Source organism: Chelmon rostratus, chromosome 20 (assembly GCF_017976325.1).
Source record: "Chelmon rostratus isolate fCheRos1 chromosome 20, fCheRos1.pri, whole genome shotgun sequence".
Lineage (NCBI taxonomy): Eukaryota > Metazoa > Chordata > Actinopteri > Chaetodontiformes > Chaetodontidae > Chelmon > Chelmon rostratus.
The window spans coordinates 6,397,529-6,422,148 of record NC_055677.1 but is presented as its reverse complement, the minus strand read 5'-3'; the positions used below and the strand labels follow the sequence as shown (position 1 = coordinate 6,422,148).

Here is a 24,620-nt window from a genome sequence, read left to right as displayed (position 1 = left end):
TACAGGCAAGTAAACAACTGAGAATGTGGAAAATGTGGACGACAAACAACATCTTGAGTGATTTTGCATACCGGGTGTCATGACGGGTCAAATTTTAAATGCGACTGGACGCGGCATGCAGGAACAACATGCTCCTTTGGCTTGAATGTCAAAAAACAGACTGTTGCCTTCCGATCACTAGCAGAAATAGTGGTCATACAGTGGATGAATTACCATCCCGTCCGTGCTCCAGCTCGACTTTAATAAGCACCGGATTGTTCGCGAATGCGGGGAGAAAAAACCAGAGGGGGGTGAAAAGATAGAAATCCATTTGTAAGTCCGTGCTGTGAGTATTTGCAAGGCGATGAAGGCCCTGAGTGTTCTGCAGTGTTCAGATGTGAGTCCCAGACAATAGGGCCTGTGTTTGTTCTTCTCCAGGAAGTTTGAGAAGGGCAGAAAAGGGGAGAGAAGAAGAAGAAAAGGGGAGGTCGTCAGCAGAGGGGATTACGCATTGTGAGAACCACACGCGTTCGCTTCTGCCATTGTGGTGACTGAATTGCTTTCCAGTACCAGGGTATTTAGTCAAGCAGATTGTGTTTCTTTACACCCCGCGATGATCTCTCTCGGCGACGGTTGGTGACAAGTGGCTTGAGGGACAGCAGCATCACACAAACAGGTGGGTGTGTCGGTGGAGACTATACATACCAGAGGAGATTAGCTTTTGTCAGAGGATAATTAGATGCAATTTTACAAATTATCCAAGACGCGATGTATAGAGGAAGACAAAGAGAAAATAGGTTCTCAACATAAAAGCCACAGCAGACGGATGAAAAAAAAGGAATAAAATCAATTCTACATGAGTCCAGGGATTCTTTCAGGGATTTGTCAAAGCAGGAAATCAGTGAGTTTCTTGCATCTCTTCAGATGGCTGCAGGCTTTTCCAATAACTCATGTTTTGATTTGAAATGATGTTTTAAATTACTAACTCACTTTAAAGTGGATTTAATTGGAGTTCCCATCAAGTCAAAAATCGATGTTAGTGTTCCTAACCACGCGCTATACATCAACCTATACATACACCAGTATCTGGCCGAACAATGGCAAAAAAGTTGTTTTCTTGCTTGTATTTTAGATTTTGTTATTTCCTGGAAAATGCAAAAAAAGAAAAAGATGTTGATGACTCATCCTGCACTGTGGGGTGTTACTAATATTACGTCCAATGACACGCTACCTGAATTCTTATAAGGCCGTCATGGATGTATAAAGAGGTGGATGTTTCTGGGGGCCAGGCTTCACTGATTACTGCAAAAAAAACACAACTTTATAACGCTGCTCACTGGATCATATTTTATGGAGAAAATATTTGGGTTTTTTCCCTCTGATGTCTTCTGGCTGCTCTGACTCAACTCTGGACAAATACCTTTACTTGCTGCTAAATTAACCGCTACCAGTTGCTAACTAGCGACTAGCCTCTCAGTGACCATGGCCAGTCGGCTTGACGGCAGGGAAAAATGTTACAGTACCGAGGTGGTTTACAGTTCTCTGATGACAGATTGCTTTACTTGTATCTAAAGTAACTGCTAACTGCAGCTAAGAGTAACTGCCATTGGCTAATTAGCTCAGTTAGCCATGCTGGTGTCAGGAGCCAAACTCTGCAGGAAAACCACCTCGGTACTGTGTCTCCTGAGATCAAACCTGCCTCCATCAGTGTCTGAGGCTGTGTTCACTGGAAGCTCCCGGTCTGAGCAGAGACAGCTAATAGGACAGCTAACGTTAGCTAGAAAACATGTATGTGGGAGCAAATAGCACTCTTGGCTGCAGTGGGAACTTTAAGAGTAGCAACGTGATTTCACTTGACCAATGAGGCCTCTGTATTGCTAGTCACAAAAGTTGTTTTTATTTAACCATTTTTTCCACCCCTATTGAGTAACATCCTGCCTTTGGAAATTGAGTTTAAAACTTTCCCTCAAATGTGCCATTGTTAAATAGTGAATTCACAATTTCCTTGCCCTTTCTTCAGATGGGTCATTTCAGGCGTGTTCTCAGTGAATTAACTTGTCTGTCCATTATGATGGTCCTCGTATTCAAGGGCAGTAAACTGTGACGCACAAATATCCCATCTGTAACTGCAGAACATTTTCATTATACAAGGTGAAAACCTTGGCCGAGCAATGAAATGTCTGGAAACTGCTAACATGATGTGGCATTACAGCACAGAACAAAGGCCCATAGACAATATGACTGAAAAGACTGGGGGAGCGAACATTACAGGATAGCAGATACTCAAGTTCTGCTTTTAAAGTAAGTGTATTAACATGTTCTTCTGCTCTCAGAGTATTGTCCATGTTAGATATTCCTTGAAACTTAATTTAAAACTTTGTCACAAACTTATTTTTATCACCATAATTAGGTCTTCATAGATAATTGCCTTTAGTTTAAATCCACTCATCTTTTTTTTTATTATTATGGAGCATCAGTTAATTGTTTTCAATGAAAAATAAGAGGAAAAATAATAGGATGTAGTCCTATCGCTGATAAATGTCAGTGGAAATTCGTGACACTTGCTAAACAGTAATGATTTCCACTTGTGCACATAATAAAATCAAGCAAATTACTTATTTGCAAGTACATGATGGCTTGACATTCCCCTGTTGTTCTAGCTGAGTCTCTGGACTCATTTGAGGTCCTGATTTAGGAAACATAAATTACATGTCAGTTTTGTTGTTATACGGAGCTGAACAGTAAACAACAAGTCCCATGATAAGCTCCCAAATGACCAATTAAGGACATTTTGTCTTGGAAGGGTAATCTTAACGATGCAAGGCTTAACAGATGGATTTTTCGTCAAGATTGCAAATAGCTGTAGTTAAATGAGAGTTTTGAGTCTATATTTAGATCCAGTGTCACGTTTTCAGCTTTGCACATTTTCATATGTTAAAGATTTTTCTGTTTCCTTTTTCACTTATCCTACTTATGACCAAGTTGGATGATTGATGCATGAAAAACAACGTAATTAATGCTCATATAGCGGTAGCATCACGCAGCAGTGGGCCTTGGCAGTGCATATTGATACTGATTGTGTCAACCACAATGTCAAGTAGAAGCTGCTTTTTCTTTATTGCCGCATTTTAACATTTGTGCTGGCACATTAGACCCATTTTAACATCATCCTGGAACCATTTCTACAACAGAGCGACATTTTATTAGCTAGAACACATCACCATATAGGAAAATAATGTGACGGTCTCAGCGCATCTAGTGCTTAACATTGTGAGACTGCAGCTCGTTGTCATTCTGTCATGTGGTAGAGTAGCGCACTGTACATACAGGCTACAAGGAGTCTGCTGGAAATGGGAGGAAGGCCTATTAGAGGTAATGAATGGTTGTCAACCTCAGGGCACTCTGCATGTACTGCATGTCATGTAGGAATGAGAATTTCTTTTTAAGGGAGAAAACTGACCATAGAATGGTTAGTTCTTTTCTTATATTTTTAGCTTCTCTTAATTTTTCTCAGAGCTTGCATTCAAAACTCAAAAACTAACTTGCATTATAAAAGAAGAGGCTCCATCACTACATTTAGTGCTTTTAAACCCGACTTTTACAGGTTCATCATAATTATCAAGCACCATCAAGATGCCTGTCACACATGGACATCTGTTTTACTTGCTCCCTAATGCCTTTGCTATTTAGAGACCTGGGCCTGGGAGTTGTTTGGCACACCCATTATTTTCCCAGAATTTCATCACTTATTTCTAGAAAGGCCCATCTTGTTAAATTGGCACCTAAACATCTGTTGACCTGTGCACTATTCCAGCCACATCAGTAAAGGCTGATACCCCCAGGAAGTTTTTTAAGCAGGCTCCTTGGCATGTTGGCAGCTGAGCAGTTGCTAAGAGTAACATCATTGAGGGCTGTTGTCTAGTTTTGGCTCAAGGCGTTCAGTTTGGGCACGTGCTTGGCAGCCCTACGAAAGCCCATAACAGCTCACGATTCACTGGCCACTAATTGGAATGTCACTCCGCAACGCTCGGCGATATGAATACGGCCCGTAAAGACATACATGAGAACAAACACATACTTTCATTCACGTTCTGTATCGAAATTGAATTTCAGAAAGGACAGCCTGTATCAGTAATTGATTTTACCAGGTCGTTACAAGTGGATCTTGATGGCTAATTTACTTTCACAAGATTAAACATGAGCATTATGAGCTGTTAAAGCATTAATACTGAAACTGCTCGGACTGCTGAAACAACTTCCTGCAGTACCTATTATTTAACTTTCCACTTGGACCAGACATGCTGAGAACACATGCACTTGTGTTCCCGTGCAGCACTTTGGATTAAACCGTCCAAGTGTCAAAAAACTCTATTAAAATGGTTTGGAATTATGGCTGTTGTGACTTCTATCCCCTAATAACACCTGATCCCTCTGAGTGCTGATGTGCACTTTGCTGCTCGAGAACAGTTAAATTGGGTTCAGGGTTTCACATTTTGACAATGAATTTGTGTTGAAATTAAAACAAAAGAGCATAATGCAGGAGAAGAAAGTGAAGGAAGGCCCACAGTTTGGAACCAAACACCTGATGGTTATCGTTGGTAGCAGAAAGAAAAGACCAGATTTAATCCATGTTGTATATAAAGGAAGTGAATTTGTTGAAGTTAAAGCCTGTTAACTTTGGTGCGGTTGTCAGTTCAAGATATTTTATTTGTGTTGTCCTAACTAATTCGCTGTCTTGTCTGCCTTTTCATTGTCCTTACACTCTTGACCCTGATCCTGATGCACATTATAATTGGCGCATCGATTCGAGTCATAGTTTGTCAGAGGCATGTGCGTCTCTGTTTTCCATGTCTGGGGAGACATTGATCTAATTAGAAGTCTTCATTAGTCAGCTGCAGAGTGCAGTGTCATGCTTAAGGAATGATGTTCACGCCCTGCTCCCCCACATGAAACACAATACAGGGCCTTGTCTGAATTCAAAACAGAGGGCTGTTTTCGGCGGCCCGTCCAGGACTGCAGGATGCAAGACCGAAAAAAAAGAAAAAGGAGAGTTCACACAAAGGGTTTGTCTTTCTCTTGCGAGATGCAGACTGGCTTTCTCGCTTGAATTCGTTATACGTCTGAGTTGTTGTTGTTGTTGTTGTTGTGCAGTGGATTTAGCATAACTCTTCAGACAGGAAAAAAGGGATCCTGTCATCATAGAGCTCACACAGAACAGTGATTCCCGACCTGTTTTGTCAGACCTGTCCCCACAGTCCTGTCAGATGAACTCGAGAATCGTTCATGTTGATTTTAATCTGGATTTTATGTAACACTACTAATTACATAAAGGGGGATATTGTTAGCCTACAATAACACTAACTCATATTGGACACAGAGTATATACGTATATATGTCTATGTATGTGTGGGGGTGTGTGTGTGTGTGTAGTTGAACTACTCTACTATGTTAACAACACCAGTAAGCAACTATGGAAACTCCAGCCTGAGGTATAAGTACGTGTGGTTAGTGATCAATGATACAGAAGACAGTCATTTTTTATTTACAGCATTTAAAGTCTTCAGGTTAGATTTACCTTTCAAATCTACTTCTTATTTCAGACAGACATATACAGCCCTGAAATGTAGCTTTGAAACTACAAAAAGATCAAAATACTTCAGGTGTATTTAAAGCTTTGTGTAATTAAACACTGCACTGCTACAGATTTCAATTTCACCATTTTGCATCTCTGTGCACTGCTGGAAATTTCTCACAGCAGCCATTAATTAAATTGTTAACTTTTATTTCAGAGACATGTGTGTGCATACAAACCACATCGTAACAAGGTGGGATACAGCACTGCCGGGATCATGAATTACTGTGCTGTCGAATGAAGGATTGGTAGCACTGGACCGGTGATAGCTTTATCTTCTGTCCACTAACCATGGGAGGTGCAGAGGAAATACACGGATGGACAGTAAAAATGAGCATGCCGAGCGTTTTGGCCATGGTGACTGTCTTTTCCATGATTCCTGGCGGAGTGCTGAGCGATATGAGTGGTACTCAGGGTCTGGAAGCCCAACAATTGGCCCAAGGCTCCACTCATCTGCACCGTCGCCTGAAGAGAGGCTGGATCTGGAAACAGCTGTTTGTCCCCGAGGAAGATCCCACTCCTCGCGTTATTGGCCAGGTACCACATACATTGAATGTCCTCCATGTCCTTGATACGGTTCTTCCCTTTGAAAATGTATGTTTTCTGGTTACCTCTGAGAAAATTGTTTAAAAACATCAAGCTTTCATGTACCCGCTCCCCTCTTTGTAGCTCAAATCTGACTCTGACCGAGGCGAGTTTTCTATCAAGTACATCTTATCAGGAGAAGGCGCTGGGGATGTGTTTGAGATAGACGAGTATTCCGGTGAGATCCGGACACTGAAGAAGCTCGACCGAGAGGAGAAGGCCTTCTACGTCCTCCAAGCACAGGCTATCAACAGGTGGTCCAATGAACCAGAGGAACCCCAGTCAGAGTTCATCATCACGGTGCAGGACATCAATGACAATGCCCCCCAGTTCCAGAACGAACCATATGTGTCCAGCATCCCTGAGATGTGTCCAACAGGTATGTTGAAGAAAGACAAGGGGAAAGCACCCATTTAACAGTAAGAACTGAACATACAGGCGAGTAAAGTTATAGAAATCTTGGGCGTAAACAGCATTTAATATTCATTGAACACCAGCCTGTGTTCCCCAAAACGACATATTTGACAGCTGGAAAGTACCAACATTAAGCATCCCGGACCTTCCTCATTAGTGTGAAAAAAGTCATGAAGCAGTTGCAGTCCGGATAGGTTTAGGCATCAGAGCTACTTGGGTTTGGTTGCAGAAAAGATCATGATTTGGGTTAAAGACGTTTCTGGTATATACGTTACTTAACTCAAGTACATTACGTAACTTAAAATAAGCCAACACTGACTCCTGGTTTCACTCAAACAAAGCACAAACAGCGGTCTCCTGGGTGAAAGTCAACCCCTCCTCCTCCACATGCAGACTTTCCTCCTCTTCATCTCTTCATACTACACCCGACTTCCTCCTTTGCTCCTGTCATAATCACTGTGGCCACTAGAGGTTGAGATAAATTCAAAAAAAGTAAAAAAAAAAAAGTAACTATAACTATGATATAAATATTTTTAAATACATATAATATAAATACAAGAACCTACTTGCACAGACGACTTACATAGATGTTTTCTGTTGAAGACAATCTCTTTTTAAAATAGTGTGGTAATATTTGGAATAGGATAAACGATGGCAAGACTCAAGATTCAAATGTGTATCTCCATTTTTTGTTAGTTTTGTTTACCGGTTAAAGTTAAACATTTCATATTGAACGGATAAAACTCGTTATTGGCTTTATCGTTTCTAAGGATGTACTTTTCAAATGAATTTTCTTAACTGAAATCTTGACTGAGACAAGGAACTAAAGGTTATATGAATGCCTGTCATCTGTCCCCATTCAGGAAGTAAAAGTATTGGATTCTTAGTCGTAGCTTGGATGCCTTAAATTTCTTAAATAATGTTATTATAACCACTGCCCTTTCATACCACAAACATTACCATTTCAATTTATATGTAATCTGCTTTTGCAGCGTAATATCTCACTCGTAATAAATCATAATGTGTTTGACTCGGAAAGGGAAAGGGAGAGGGGAAGGCTGGAGTGCGGGCGGCTGAAAATAAGAAATGCTGCTGTAAATCCTTGCCTGTGAGAGAAAAACAGAGCGCTCTCTGGGAAGAAAGGAACGAGATAGACAAGAGGGCTGAGAGAGCGGAAGATACTAAAGGGAGCACGGTGAGGAGAAGGATATGGTCGGCGGAGAAAAGGGCAGTAAGAAGAGAACCTGAAAGGGAGAGCCGGGAAAGCGAGGGGCAGGTGGACGCTGAGAGAGATGTGGTTTTAGGGCTGCAGGGGCTGTCACACACACCTGCACCACCTTACTCAGCTGTGAAACGCCAACGCTGCTCCCCACCCCCGCTTCTCCAACCCTTGCCCCTTTGTCAACATCCCTCCCCTAACCCTACCTCAACCCCCCCTCTTCTATTTGCACTGCTGCCACCCCCCGAGCCAGACAGACAGACCCTGCGGGACTGTGGCATAATCACTTTATTTCCCCGTCGACTGGAACTGCTGCCTGAGCTAACTCTGACTGTGTGATCCCCCCTCCCCCCCACAGGGACCACAGTGGCCCAGGTGACAGCCACAGATGCTGATGATCCCATGTTCGGAAACAACGCCAAGCTCATCTACTCCATCCTGCAGGGGGAGCCCTACTTCTCTGTGGAGCCAAAGACGGGTACTGACAGACGCAGGGGCTTTCAGACTGAACTGTCCTTCATTGTACACAAACAGTTTGCAGAAATAATGCTGAACATCACAACATGTGGGCTTAAAAAGGACAAAAGGGCAGAAATGTTTCTAATATCAGGCCGTTAAGGCAGGACGCTGTCTTGTCTTTGGGTTTGCCCCTCTGGCACCATTTCTCGCTTTGAGAATCACGCACGTTCTCCTGGCAACTTTGTCTCTTTAAATAGCCGTTCACAGATTCAGCTGCTCCTTCAGACCACCGGGAAAAATGAGAGAGCTTACTGGTTCAGCTGATGCCGCGCGTACGTTCACACCGTTTACTTGTGTAGCACAGAGGTCAGTTACAACACTTCCCACACACATTCCTGACCTGAACTGTGAAGAGTTGGGGGAGAGAGTTATTGACGTCAAAAAAACATTTAAATGCAAGTGAATGCAATATGTAAAAGGGCAAATCTGACTTTTTAGGAAACCAATTGTTAGTTTTCACTGAGGAGTGGGCAGCAGTTGACTCCAAACCAGCGAGTTGTAGTTTTGCTTATTGCTTAAGTCTAGAAGGATGAACCTGGAGGTGTTCTAACTTTTTCTCATTGTCAACAAATGCGATCGATTGTACAAGCAAGTATTGTCTGTGTGAGCGAAGTCTGACATATCTTCTTCCTCAGTGCCTGTCCATCATTGTCACAAACCTGTTCCAAACAAATCAGATAGCCACACCGTTGAACTGCGGGGGACATTTCCTTCAGCATTAATAACATGTGCCCTTTAGTTCATTCTGAGTCACTTCCACTTTCATTGTCCTGCTAATGTAACATTTCTTATTACACCAAAGGTAGATTAATCCACATCTGAAAATAGTCCCCAAATAATCTGCTGTTTTCTCCTGTTTGAGTAATGTTTGCTAAAAACCACAGTGCCCAGCTGTGGAAATTATTTAGGCCTTAAAAAAGAAAAGAAAAGAAAAGAAATTCTATATTTGTGACTTTTTGTCATTTTTCAGAAGGAATAATGGACTTGAGAGTGACAGACATGAAAAAATGGAAAGACAGACAAAGATTTTGTTGGTTTTGGTCTTTTCATGAGAATAAAAATTAGAAAAACTGGTGCCTTATTGTTGAAAAAACAAAACAAAAAAAGCTGTATTTTGGCATTGTTACCTGTCCAGGTGGCTAACCCAGCTCGACTGGATGCTGTGTGCTCATCACAAATTTATTCACAATACAATAGTTAACTGACTAGGTAATGTGGTTAGCGGATAGCTGCTGAGGACCTCATGTCATCTAAACAAGATTAGATGACTCAGTGGTTGAAATGATGACTTCCAAAGCAAAAAGCAGATACAGAACACTTTCCAGGGCAATGTAGTTCTCTTTGTTCAGATTATTCTTCTGTTTGCTGAAGCATTAAGTCATCTGAAAGCCGTCCTCATGTTTCTTTGCGTATTGATACATTTTGCAGACTTGAAGTTCTCTGTGGTGCAGCGCACGGTGCACAGGGCTCTCCAAGAATACTCCAGGCAAAGTTTGTTCACTTACATTTGGTGGGAAAAAAAAGGCAGAAAACCACCCACAGATACACTTGATGCTGTCTTAATGAACTCGGCTCGCCTCTTGCATTCCTCCTCTCTGTCTGTCTCCTCCACCTGCAGGGATTATTGTGACATCTTGGCCAAACATGGACCGTGAGGCCAGGGAGCAGTACCTGGTGGTGGTGCAGGTGAAGGATATGCTGGGCCTCAGTGGCGGCTACTCTTCCTCCACCACAGTCACCGTCAGCCTGACTGATGTCAACGACAACGGACCCACATTCCAGCACCGTGAGTCACATGTACAGTATGAGTCATAGCGGTGCAAACGCCAGGCCATGCACACCCAGGGAATCAATGAAAGCAGACTGCGAGGACATGTTTGATATTTTACCTAACAGGTATTTATTTGATCACTCTTCTCCGGTTCAGTTGGGTGGTTTTTGCACCGCCAGCGCTGCGTTCGGCCGTGCACGTCCCGTTATTCAGAAATTAAAAGGAGACAGCGGAAGAAAGAGAGGGAGTGAAGGAGAGGGGGAAAGGAGATGGCGACGTTCTGTTCATCTGTGTGTGCACACGTACATGTGCCGCCCACCGGATGAATTTAATCATTCACACGCGAAAGGACATTTGTCATGACCTTTGGAAACAAACCTGGCCTTCTGAGCGATAAACCTCACTAAATGAATGCCCAGGGAGGAAATCAATTCTTCAGAAATGAGACAGCAAGGATGATACTTTTGACTATTAATGTCACACCCTCATTCACCGCCGGTGCTACTGTATCCCACGGATTCTGTGTTCTGTCAAAAGGCCTCATAAATATTCAATGTCCGCACGTCACTTTGAACTGTGCCCTCTGTTTTGTCACATAATTGCAAATTATTATCAGCGGGGATTTTTTGTTTTCAGGAGCAGCTGGTTGCTGTTGAGTCCCTCGCAGCCGTGGCAGCCATCCAAATGGAGTCCCTCAAAGACACAATCACATGTTCTCATCTTCTTATTAGACTTAGGCCGGGATTAGGTGGAGTTGCCACAATTTATCTGCGACTCACACAAATTGACCCCCCACCACAGTGGTCTCCCTCCCTTATCACTTTACACTCTTGCAGACTCTCTTGACCAGCTGCTAGCAACTTCAGTTCTGTAGGCGTTTTAGTGAAGAAAACTTTCTTATTTGTTGCTTTTCTCTAAATGATTATTACTGAGCTGCAAAAGAAACAATTTGGTATCTTCCAGATTTTATATTCCTTTTGATATCTTATTCAAGCGTTCAGCTTCTCTGACTAATGCTGTCAACATGAATCACTTTAAAAACATCCTCTTTTCTCCAGACCTGTACGCCTTTGCCGTTCCTGAAAACGCAGCCGTGGGCACCACAGTGGGCAGGATTATGGCGGAGGACGGAGACATTGGCATCAATGCAAGAATGACCTACAGTTTGGAGGATGACCTGGAGGAAAGCTCCACTTTTATTATCAAAACAGACCCGGTGACACAAGAGGGAGTTATTATGCTAGCCAAGGTGAATGCATACACAGTGTATATCATGCTATATCTAATATATGATTTTTTTATGCACATTTTTAATTTTACATGTTGTTTTTAATCTGATGTTTCAAGGGCGGTAGAAACTGAAGTGTGGGTGAGCACAGACACCCTGAGGCTCTGAAACATTATTTTTACAAAAGCTACAGGCAGTCATTGCCATCCTTGTCAAATAGCCACTGTTTAAATTTAGATTTGAATAAAACTACAGGCATGACATGACGACATGAGCCAGATTTAAAAAATGCACCTGATAGAGGGCATGGCAGCATGTCCTGGCACTCCCCAGCAACCATGGAGGCTCACAGACAGACAGACAGCTGGCAGACTGCAGCAGCATCAGCGTTTTACCGCACACAGGAAAAAGAAAAAAAAAATTAAATAATTCTTTTAAAAATTAATGAGCCTACCAGCTGCAGAGGGACCCAGTGACGACACACAGTCACACATCTGGTAGAAACATCAACATCCACCCCTTTCCAGGTCATAGACATATACGTCTCTGTGTATATGCACGATGAGCTACTCTGAGCTCGGCTCCAGCACATGAACGGGCCATGCGAAAAGCTCGCTTTTGATGAGTCACAGCAGCGCTGAAATTTGCCAGTTTTTATCCATTTACACATCAGAAGAGGGTGACAAGGACCTGTTTTCCTCTTGGGAAGCTGTGCACTGTCTACTAAACCCTCATTTTAGTGCTCAATTAGCAGACACATTTGTCTACTTGCTGGCAAACAGCTAAAATACCAGTGATGTTGCAGTTGTATAACAAACTCAAAGCAGCAGTTGGACGTTTCGGGAATTAAGCCGAGAGATGGACAAGCAGATTCACACCTCTCTCATATGTCCGGAAAATATAAAGCTACAGCCAGCAGCCAGAGAGGATCCACCTATCAGCGCCTCTAAAGGTCACCAGTTACCACACTGTGTTTTGTTTGTCTAATCTGAGAAAAAAAAAACGACAAGTTGTGGTTTTACAGTGCATTATGTGCTGGACTCTTTCTCAGCTATTGCAGAGACTTCCTAGCATCTCCACTAGTTACTTGGAAAGGGCAATGACAGGACAACAAATTGACTGGACTGGAAAATTATAAATTGAGTGAAATTCTTTCATTTAGGCCTCAGCTCTGTATGTTCAAGTTGAGCCCAATGATTTGAAAAAGCGAGAAAGCCCTGAATATATTTCTATTAGTTAAGAACGCTCATGATGCTGATTACACTTACACTCATACTTGATTATTTCCCACATACAGTATGCTTCTCATATATAACGCAGGAGATTTCAATTTAGATGGCGTGATAATAATAATAAAAAAGAAAGTGAAAAAACATTATTGACTGTCTCTGAATCATTCTGGGAATGCGGTAATGGTTTGCATGCTGTTTTCTTATTACTACCATCATAATGTTAATCGAAAACACAGCATTATTTAAGTGCATGCTCACAGCTGGTAGCTTATTGACATTGACTAAACAATTTTAACATCCAGTCTGAGTCATCCTGCTCTCTCAGGAATAATCATCTCTCTTAAGTACGAGCTGGCAAAACATATTCAAAAAGCTGTTACTCTTTAAGCTTGCTTAATGATGATGAGCAAGAGGTTTTCTGCTTGTAACAGCCACAGTGTTCATATGAATTATAAAAGCCATTTCTTTCCTTCACAGCCTTTGGACTTTGAAACCAAAAGACGTTTTGTCATGGCCGCGGAGGCAGTCAACGATCACGTGGACACTCGTTTTCTGACTTCGGAGGAGTTCAGGGACAGGACGACACTCAAGATTGTCGTGGAGGATGTGGATGAGCCGCCTGTCTTCCTCTCGCCGGTCTACGACTGGAAAGTTCCTGAAAATGTAGCTGTGGGAACTGTGGTTGGCAGTGTTAGTGCCAGAGACACTGACACAGTCAACAAGCCCATCAGGTAACGTGAACCGCCTCAACCAGGAAGAATGGCATCTGCCAGCCCACTGCCAGTATGATAATGACGAGGTGCATACCCAGGCTGGTGGGGGCGTAATGTCCCCAGACAGCCTGCCCTAGACAGCTTCCTCCACAGGGTGAAAAATCATTCCATTTCAAATAATGTTACTGGCTCGGTGCATCCATTTTTACCCTTGATCTCTGGATACCCTGTACATGGTCATATTTATCTCATATTACTTTAGTAGGAAATGAGCCCTGCTGAATAAATCATGCCGATTTTTTTTTAACCTCACAGGCTTTTCTATCTATTGCTGTGGTATTATCACAAAGCGACGTGGCTAGGACGTGGGAATGTAATAAAGCACCATACGAGGTGGCATATGGAATTGAGATTTGCAGTCATTTGCAAGTGGGGCACGTTGCAGAGGAGACAGCAGCAGTACTGGTGCCTGTAGTCCATCTCAACAGAGCTTAAGAGTGGCAGGTGCTGCATATCATCCTCAGCCTAGCGTCTATTACTGTCCCTTTGGTGACAGTGTCTCATTGATTAATAAATTCAGGCTGACATTTTAGGGGTTTCCACAGTTCTACTAAATATGATTAAGTTTGCTTTGGTCAAATTAGCTTATTTTCCATGTCATTATCAGCAAAGTGGCTCACACAAATGATTCATTACTTGGCATGTTTTCAAACCTGGTTACTCTAATTCACCATGGTGTTATAATCACTTGTATTAATGGGGGTTAAAGGTATGGTGGTGAGAAAGACCTGTGCAGTATAACAAGCAAATATTTCTTTCATAAATAATTCTGCCTGCTCTGTCGGTGGATGATAAATTTGTGCTCTTTTGAGGTTATTTTTACATTTAAAAATGCAAGGAATAAGTTACCCGCTGTCGAAAACAAGACCAAGGGATGTGTATTAGGTCACTGCAGCTGCACCAGCTGTGTCATTGTTTAGACACACAAGTAATACATTTCAAAAAGACTGAACAAGATTTCTCTATGTTTGTAAGATTCCCTGTCTCACTGTTTTTAAATGACATTTCCTCATTTATGACAGATAGAGAAAGTCTGTGGTCAGCTTAGAAATAACATTCAATTAAAACAACTGCAAATAATACACAAAATCTGCCATGTTTTTCTAGTGTTGTTGTTGCTGTGTGACATCAGTTTGTGCGTAGTCTCTTTGTTGGATATCTGTCAACAGATAAAAAAAAAAAATTGAGCAGTTTGCCTAATTAATCTCCCTGTGGTATCACAATGTTTTGTTTGCCCAGAAAACAACCTTGCTTTCTAAATGTGTATCTCCGTGTTTTTTTTTCTTGCAGATATTCAATTGATAAAAGGAGCGATGCCACAAAAGCATTCAAAATAGACCCAAACAATGGGACTATAAGCGTCGCTAAAGCTTTGGACCGAGAGACTTCAAACTGGCATAATTTGACTGTTGAAGCCAAGGAAACAAGTAGGGAGAATTTCATGTCATGTATAACAGCATATAATTGATGCCGTACGGCCAATTTATGGCACATTTATCCCACTCGGTCATGAAACCTGTCATGAATATATTTACAGCAATGTGTTGATGACATATGTTTATTGAGAGCAGCAATTGCTAACCAGACTGTTGTAAAAAAACATAGAAACCTGAAAAATACCTGTTGTGATTGAGCATGACAACTAGTCAAGAAAGAAGCAGACAGGCTAGCAGTTAGCTAAAGTAATGGAAATTGTTGAAATAGATGCTAAAAAGTAATGAACAAACAATTGAAATTGTTAGCTAAAAGTATTTGATAAATGGTTGAAACAGTTAGCTGAAAGTAATGAATAAACAACTAAATTAGTTAGCTACAAGTAGGCTAATTGATAAATGTTGAAATTGTTAGCCTCAAACATTAAATGAATGGTTGAAATAGTTAGCTAAAAGTAATGAATACAGTTACAAACAAGTAGCTACAAATAGGCTAATGGATCAATGGTTGAAATTCTTTCCTAAAAGTATTAAATAAATGGGCGAAATAGTGTCATCTGTCAAACGTTACCTGGCAAAATGAAACAAGGTTAGCCTACCTTTGTTTAGTTTTTTCAGTTTTAATAGTTGGTCGAAAGTAATGAATACATGAAATTGATGGCTAAAGGCACTTAGCTAAAAACAATTAATAACAGTTGAAATAGCCAATGAATAAATTGCTAGCTAAGTGTAATTAATAAATTATTGTAGATAGCTAAAAGCAATCAGCTAAGAGCAATTGATACCTGTTGAAATAGCTTAAAGCAACGGATGCGTTGTTAGCTAAAGCATTGAATAAACAATTGAAATAGTCAGCCAAAAGCAAAGAATGCATTGTTAGCTAAAATATTTTATAAATAATTGAAATAGCTAAGAGCTATGAATAAAAAGTTGGCATAGTTAGCCCAAAGCAATGTATGCGTTGTTATCTTATAATAATGAATAAATGGTTGAAATAGCTACAAGCAAAGAGTAAACAGTTGAAATCGTTAGCTAAGGGCATGGGAATGCAAATTTCACCAAACTTCCTTAACACTGACACTCCAAAATGCCACTTTTATGTAATTAAAACTGCTATATAACGTCCAGTTTAAAATTTAATTTGACTGCTACTGGTCTAGAATGATCCAAACCCTTACATTTCCATAGGGGACTAACTTTTTTACTCTTTTTTTTGCCATTCAGTCTGTTTCAGTTTGGAGAAAGTAGTGAAACTCCACAGTCTTATTTCAGAAAGCAGAAGCATTTATCAGTCTTAAGTATTATTTTGACAGAGCTTTTACAAAGCATTTATGATACATGCACCCAGTGGACTCCAGCGAATGTCTATCTTCACTACTGCAGCGCAGAACCATTTATCCTCCTCTGTGGTGGTGTTCATCAAAGTGCTGGACATAAACGACAATGTGCCAAGGCTTGCAAGAGATTACCAGCCATATATCTGTGAGGGAACACAGGCGGGAGAAGTATGTATATTATGATGCACTGATGTCCATGATTTACTATGCATGCATTTTGCCAATGAGAAGTTCCATGAATGTGGACGGTAAAAGTATTATACTGTATTAAACTATTGTACTGTTCAGTACGTCTTTTTAAACATTGAAGGACTCACAATGAACCATTTGACTATTGTTCATCATATAACATTCATCACATTGTCAGCTGCTGAGATTGAGATTCTGAGAGGGAAAATCTAGGGTGCACATGATTACTTACTTCCCAGGAAATCTGTTGTGTGCATGTGGCACTTGTGTCGCTCATGTGTCCTTAGTAATGTGTCTTTGTGTCTCTCAGCTCATTCAGCTGCTCAGTGCTGCTGATCCGGACGAGCCTGTGGAGGGACACCACTTCTATTTCTCTATGGTCCCCGGGAAACACATCAATCCAAACTTCACTATCAGAGATAATCAAGGTTATATTCGATTAATGCAATTAGATAATTAGGCACACACATGTCTATAGCTCTGAATCTTTTTGTGCTGAAGGGAAGAGTTCAACATTTTGGGAAAAACACATCTACCAGCACCTTTGGTCAGTCATTAACAAGCTATAGCTTGTTTGTCAAATCCATACAAAAACAGAAGTACAAGAGCATCAAAATATGTGTTTTATGAGGGTTATATGCTGTATTATTTCTTGGATGTCCACAGCGACTCCCTGGAGTGTCCAGTGGTTGCATAGCAACCTCTTGGCGACAACAAGCCTACACTATTGAGAGCTGGATACACATACAGTGTGGTCATTGGTGAGCTTTAGGGGCAGAGCTGGCAGATTTTCTGACCCTTCTACTAAGCCAGACTAGCTGTTTCCCCTTTTACAGTCTTTGTGCTAAGCTAAGCTGACATGCCGCTAGCCTTATAGTTATCATACAGTCATGAGACCAGTATTGATCTTCTCATCTAGCTCTCAGCAAGACAGCGAATGAGCTTGTTTCACAAAATGTCAAACTGTGTCTTTCGAGGCCGATGCACCCCAAAATGAAACTCTCAGCTCGAGTTGTGATTTTGAACATGCAGTGTAGAGGGAAAAAAAAGACTAGTGGTGGTGATGACTAATCTTGGAGATGATGTTGTTGATGGTTTTGGCCAAATTCAAGGAATGAAACAATGGCAGAATTGAAATTTTCTCTTGCATTGAAGTGCATTGAACCAGTTGCTGACCCTCAGCATGAACTAAATTTGTGTTATTAGACCTCATATTATACCTACCTTGCAGCAAGTTTCATCTTGCAAATTACTGACTTTAAGCTGTGGGGCTTGATACTTACTTGAAGTCCCATTTGGTAGCTGAAATAATGATGGCAAGCTGCAGCTAAACCACAGCCTATATTAAAAGTGCTGTAACTGTCTGACAAAGGAAGAATAAAGGGATATCCTTTATGATAACAAGAACTTGAATGTAGATGAACACTATGTACCAGTAAGTGTTTTTGTGCTGCATGAAATCCTTCAGTAGGTTGTTTTTGTGGCTGACAGCCTCTCAAGTAAGTAAACTGAAAGAGTGTTTGCCTTGTAGCCAGTGGGCAGTCAACCGTTTTTCCAAGTTCATAATGAAAGTGGGCAGTAAAAATCAGGCAGTGTTGTTTAAAGTGTGCAGCTGAGGGAAGTTTGAATGTGTGGAATGAGTTAGAATGAAATGTATGCAGGTGCAGTGTATGGGTGGCTAGCCAGGCAAGCACAGCAGTCCAGTCAGCAACCAGGAAATGAATAATGAATCAAGAGGGAACACATTTAATAAAACGCATTTCCATATGCCACAAGGCAAATTTGACTCTCAAAAAGTTATTGTTCAAGTGCCTTGATTAAGTCTTACGGCTGAACCCAAAACTGAAAGAGATTTTCCAAATTTACTTTTGTACACACTCAGAATTAGATTTGACAAGGTGTTTGGGCCTCTCAGAGAACTTAGATTGTATTTTAAATCACATTACGCGTGTCAGTTCACTTGTTATTCAGCTTGGAGTTCCCCCCAAAATATCAGCACTCGCAGTGGAGACAGTGTTTGTGTTTTTTTTAAAGAATAAGTGCACCTCTCTTGACTTTCCTTTCAGACAATACAGCGGGCATTGTTGCACGCCGGAGTACTTTTACCCGCAAGGATCAAACCCAGTACCTCCTGCCTGTTGTGGTGACAGATAGCGGCTCTCCAGCTCTGTCCAGCACCAGCACTTTGACCATCAGCGTGTGCAGCTGCCAACCTGCCGGCCATTGTCCCACAGGGGGAGTGAAGGCCCTCGCCCTGTCTATGGGGGTCAGCCTGCAAGCCTTGTTAGGGTTTCTGGTCTGCCTGGTCTCTCTCACAGGTAAGCAAGCATGGTCTCTGCTTATATTCACATCCCAGTCCGGAGTATCAATCTGAGATATAATCAGGATGTATATGAAGGAATAGACTGTTTTATGGAGCTTGGTCTCTTGGAAGTTTTTGCCATCTGGCACCAAAATCACGTCTGGGTCTGTTTTCAAAATGAGGAAAATGAAGAGCTAAGGCTGGAAGATTGGTTCTTTGAAATAAAAGAAGTTTAAATACGGAGCCCCAAAACTGACAAAATTTAGAAAACCACTGTCAGAGTCAAAACTAAAACAGAATACATCAATAAATAATATTGTTAACTGTAATTAGTTAACTGAGTTTTTTTTCTTTTTTTGGTTTGAGCTCTTGTTTATCATTCATAATTTTTGCTCAAACATTTAATCTTCCTCACATTTCATAAATTTCTTCAGAAAATGATGCCAACCAGTGCTCGTAACGTGATTCTATTGTCAACCTGCTGTTGTAGCATCACTGTATAAACAAATGTAACAGTTGCTAAGTTATTCTTTCTCTCAATTTTATTATTATTTGCAAGTGGGTTTTTTTCTAGCTAGCTAAAGCTACAGAGGAGTTTTTAGTTTAGCTTGTTTGACATTAGAAAAGAAGCATTCAATGACACAACTACAAAATGAAGATGCAATAAAGTGCAAGACTTACTTTCGTTATTGTCCTTGATGAAGACAGGTGACATGCACCTGATGAAGACACTGTGATAGAGGCATGAAAATAGATGCATGGTGATTTTTTAGTGTTAGCTTGCAGGCTAAAATTCTGAAGCTACTGTTATGAAACTTTGTACAGCGACTAAGGTATTATATATACTGTGTACTGTATATTATATACTATTTCTTGTTCCTCTCCATTTGAATTACTTGATTAACAATATTATTGATTGATGTATTCAGCTATATTTTTGATTTGTATAATAACTTTACTTTATTTTGTCAGCTTCGAGGCTCCATATGTAAATCTGACAGTCAGTGATAGACGTACTTTCAAGAACAGAATATCTTATCTTATCTTATAAGTTTGGGAGTAATTCAAGTGTAAACACAGCAGGCTGTTGATGTTCTTCAAGCCAATAAAATTACACTAGGGAGAAGAATTACAAAGATTTGCTATTCACATAAAGTAATTCTGTTTCTGGACTTTATCTTCACATCTTGCAAACAGCCAATAAAAAGGCTTGAAAAAAAAAGGATTACCAAAGATCTTGTTCTGCCCTTTTTTGGCAAGTTTCTCCAGATCTCAGACAGACATCTGGCTAAATGAGATTACTGCTTTCTGAGATACATGATAAAAATATAGTTTGTTGTGTTTACACAACAGGAGTCAAGTGGACTAGAGAGCTGATTTTTGCATTTGACTAATGAGGTTAGCTGAAATTTTCATAAGATCGGAACCATTTGAATAATGCTAGACATCTATAATTACTTAACTCACAGTCATTAGCAGTAAGGTGACCAAAGATCAAACCCTGAAAAAGTCAGTATATTCCTTTAGGAAATTGGTCGTTACAGAGCGTAATGAAACAATGACAGCCTCACTGATAAAAAGTCATTCTTTTTCAGCAGATCTGTTGAGCTAGAGCAGGTCCACCTCACATCATTTTGGCAAGTATATAAACGTGTGTTGAACAGCAGGATTCTTCATTAACAAATTTGCACTTTCATTGAATCCCCTTTTTAAAACTCACCAGCGTGCCTTTAACACACACTTTTAAAATGCTGAAAGCTTGCAGAGCAATGATGTCAGGTAATGAGCGTGTTGGTTGCAATACATCAGTAGCAATGCCATCGTGGGACGCTGATGGGTTTGCATAGTGAAGAGCTTTATTATGACCTCGGCTGCTTTGTGTCCTCCCTGTGCCCATCACATGAAAGATTAATGACAATACCTGCTATGCTAACATTCTGTCGAATGAGCACAATACCCGCTGAAGACACAGCAGAAAAAATAAACACTCACTTTGCATTCTGGGCCACATGGAGCAAATAACAGAATTCTGTCTTTATGTCTGAGATGAAATTTAAAAAATAAATAATTTATAACCTAATCTGCCCTCATTTTGATTTTTTTCCATCATAACAATTCACAGAAAAACAAATCCGGCTGCTATTATTTTTGGTGCACACATGTACACTCTATGCGCATGCTCCATCAGGCACCGTGGATGCTTTTTTCTCACGAAGCTCATGCCCTGTTGTTTAACTGTAATGATCTCCTACTGTGTTGTGTCTGCAGTGCTGTCAATTCTAATGCTGATGGTGAGGAGACACAGGCGGAAGCAGCAGGAGGGACTGGGGGTGGAGGCGAAGGAGCTAGAGCTGCCTGAGACGGTGTCACAGAAGGTGCTGTATTACGGAGAACCAGGGGGTTTAGGAGCAGACCTGGACTTCTGCCAGCCCGTAGTCCCGCTGCGCCCTCACCCAAGGAGGAGGGAGAGGAGGCTGCGGAGGGAGGACGTCAGGGCAAGCATACGAATGTCCCTCCGAGAGTCCCACATCATCGGCCCGGAGGATGAGGTCTTCAGGCAGTTTATTCTGGACAGGCTGGCAGAGGCTGATCAGGATCCTTACGCTCCCCCATTCGACTGTCTAAGGACCTATGCATATGAGGGTTCGGGGTCTCCCACAGGGTCCCTCAGCTCACTGGAGTCATCTGTTTTGGAGCTTGGACCAGAGCAACCTGTTTGTAATCCCAGACCCTACTTGGTCAGACTTACCCCTTGGCATGGGGTTAGGGACGAAGACACCATCTTCTGAGGGGCTCTTCTTCTTCTCAAGTGGCTGTTCTTCTAATCTTTGCATGATGGACCAGTTCAGTGCATTTCAATGAGAAGCCATCAGCATAAAGATGGACAGAATTTTTTGTTTGAAGAGTTGGAAAATATGCTTTTTCACCACCCAGCCCTGAGCTCGATGAGACACTCAGACAGAGTCATGTCTGTACAGTAAATATAAAGCTGCAGCCAGCAGCTTGTTATCTTAGCTTATCTTAGTTTAGCTTAGCTTAGCTTAGCTTTGTGGACAGACTGTAACCAGGGTGAAAAAACTTGGCTGGCTCTTTCTTTAGAGGTCTGTATTAGAGGTGCTGGGTGGATGATTTTTGGATCCTCTTCTTTTCTGCTGTTTCCTCATTTCCAGTCTTTACGATAAGCTAAGCTAACTGGCTGTAGCTTCATATCTATCATACTGACAAGAGACTGGTGTTGATCTAGCTCTAAGCGAGAAAGCAAAGTGTATTTCACAAACTGTCCTCCTCAATGTCATTTCACATCTGCTCTCTGTATCTGGACTCATTTTTGCTTGCTGTACTTTCTTAGTGTGAGATAATTTGTAATGTTTGTCTAATATTAATGCTTATATTTTAAAATCAATGGGCAAAGGTTTCTCCTTATACCTATTCTTATTCAACAATCATGTCATCTATCATGGATATAGAAGGGGCAGATGTTATATATGCTTTGTATGAATGCTAAAAACAACTTTCCTGACAGAAACATTTAATGACTGTCCTCTCTGAGAAGCAAAGATGGGAGTAGCATGACATGGGACAACATGGCGAGTGTACAAAGAATGTGCCTTAACCTCAAGAGGCTGCAGTTTGCATCCTTCCAGCTACCAAAAGTCAGTGTTTGTGTTGTTCAACCTTAACCATGACTCTTCTCTACCCTTGATGCTGCATTAATTTATTTTTGGTTACTTGGGGGCAGTGGAACAAGCTAAAAACACACTATTATCATGTTATGAGGTTGTTATGGTGAACGTGTTACCGATAATTGCAGGTGGTGCTCTGTGTTTTTTGAGTCTTTTGCTGAAAACAAATAGCTTGCTGAGAGCCGTCCCTGTTGGCTGGAAAACCAAAACACTGGGTTTGCAGAGTTGGTGATAACAGCCTGTTCACTATTCACAATTTATATCACTATTTGTTATAAAATCCTATTGATTCATGCAGCTTAAGCCAAGTACTTCCAACCTTGACCACTATTTAATCAAAAAGGTGATTACAGAATTCCTTTTGAATTGGGTTGTAATGCTTTATGTTTAAGCACTTGTAGCATCTGCACTGGCGTCAATAGACCACAATGTGATCCAGCCACAACATACGTTACTGCAAGCAAAAACGTCTTTTATTTGCAGAAACCACGACTGTATACTGTTTCCTTGCTCCACCCATGCTGAGAATAAGTTTTTCAGGCAAGAGCTGGTAAAGGTCGCCTGGGCAGATGTTTGTCACAATCTGAACTAGAAAAAAAGCAAGTGGCTACACCACGAAGGCGTAGTACACCATCAGTGTATTGACATAACTGCCATTGCATTGACGTAATGGATAGGATAGGAGTATGAAGGTTAAGGTTTCTTAAAAAGTGCAGCACTGTGATTCATGCTGATTTATATAAATATATGCTTCATACTTATTGCACAATGCCTACAATATTACTTACCTATGAAGTTTAAATGTCTCATACTATTTAGTTATTATTATGTTACTTATTATGCTACTGTTTGTACTGTATGTGTATTTGTATTTTACATCATGAAATTATATAAATTAATGTATTCTTTCCTCAGGTATGTCTATGGGAACATATTTTTCTAAACAGAGATTTTATTTCCTGATCAGCAGTATTCTCCCAAACATTAAAGTTCACATACAGAAAAGTATCCATTAAATATCAGCTGTTTGACATGTATTATGCTGTATGATAGGACTTTTTTTTTCCTTTTTGTCAAGTCACCGGAGGGCACATCGCCCTACTCTTGCAAACCAATCAGCAACGGAGAGAGCACCTGGATGACCGGCAGCAAAATTCCAGCAAAGTCAGGTTGAGTGAGGAGAAGAAGTTAGCCTGGGCTTGATTTGAGACGTATAAAGGAAGTGAAACTCTTTAGAAACACAACAGCTGGAGTGAAATTTGTGCTTAATGCTCAGCGCCTGCTCTCTTCTTTCTTCATGGTCGTTCACAGTGTTACCGGCCAGCACCGCACGCTCACTGTTTGTTGTGTGGGTGGCTGCTCGAGGGGTGACTGGAGGTAATAGCATGGGGATGAGGTCCAGCCCCCTTCACCTTCTCATCCACTAATTGGGCTGTTTGCTGTCTGTGAAGGTCAGCGTTTGGACCAGAGAGAATATAGTTCTCACTGACGAAAATACTGAAGATATTCTACACAAGCCTACTCGGGAAGTAGCTGGAATGCCTCGAGGTAAGAGACAATCTGAGGGAAGCTACTAATTGCTTGAATCTATTCATCTTTTCCTTTCCTGCCATGGTTACTTGTGTGAGTAGGTGCGCCACTCAGCAGGACAATTTCCAGACATCACTGCAACTCAAAGTGAGCTTCAAATAGCTTTTACTGTTGGAAACAATCTATCCGGCCAGTTCTTTTGAGACTAAATCATTGTCTCACAATGGCTTCTAAAGACACAGGTGTTCACCAAAAAAAGGCCTTTTTTAAAGTCATTTCAAACCAATCTCTGCAGACCAACATGTAGGGTATTGGATTTGCCCATAAAAGCTCTGTTCTAATTCCTTTTTCAAAAGTACCTTAATGTCAAAAGTCATTCAGCTCCTGGTGTCATTTAACCTTCTGAATTTCTGTCATTACCCATGGTGAATATCACGGGTAATTTAACCTAACAGCCCTTTTCTTTGTGTAATTATACTCATTACAGCAATGTGAAGGATTTCTCTCCGTCAACTGTCTCTGTCCTCTGCTCTCCCACACAGGTTATAGATTCAGCTCTTCTTTTCAAACGCGGTGCCAAACTCCTCACAAAGCGCCACAATGCTCACCAGAGGGTCTTTGAGAGGGGCTCTCGTTTGGCAGACAGCGAACTGATTGAAAAGAGGCTTTTTGAAGCCGCCTTTTTTTTTCTTTTTTAAAGAAAAGTCACTAGCGACATGTATGCCTTAAGGTTTAACTGAAGAGAAATCAAAGCATCCATGTGAACATAATTATAGAGTATGGAGGTTAAAATT

At 41.1% G+C, this 24,620-nt stretch overlaps 1 protein-coding gene across 1 annotated transcript; it reads left to right on the top strand.

The window, feature by feature from the left end:
- Window positions 1–535: 535 nt before the first annotated feature.
- On the top strand, window positions 536–23,136 carry cdh19 (cadherin 19, type 2). Its single transcript, XM_041961139.1, has 12 exons — window positions 536–655; window positions 5,769–6,148; window positions 6,281–6,575; window positions 8,188–8,307; window positions 9,967–10,134; window positions 11,178–11,368; window positions 13,057–13,310; window positions 14,643–14,779; window positions 16,169–16,290; window positions 16,622–16,739; window positions 18,378–18,629; window positions 20,882–23,136. Exons 2-12 carry the CDS (start codon window positions 5,903–5,905, stop codon window positions 21,400–21,402), a joined length of 2,424 nt encoding a protein of 807 aa, XP_041817073.1. The 5' UTR covers window positions 536–655; window positions 5,769–5,902; the 3' UTR covers window positions 21,403–23,136.
- The last annotated feature ends 1,484 nt before the right edge of the window (window positions 23,137–24,620 follow it).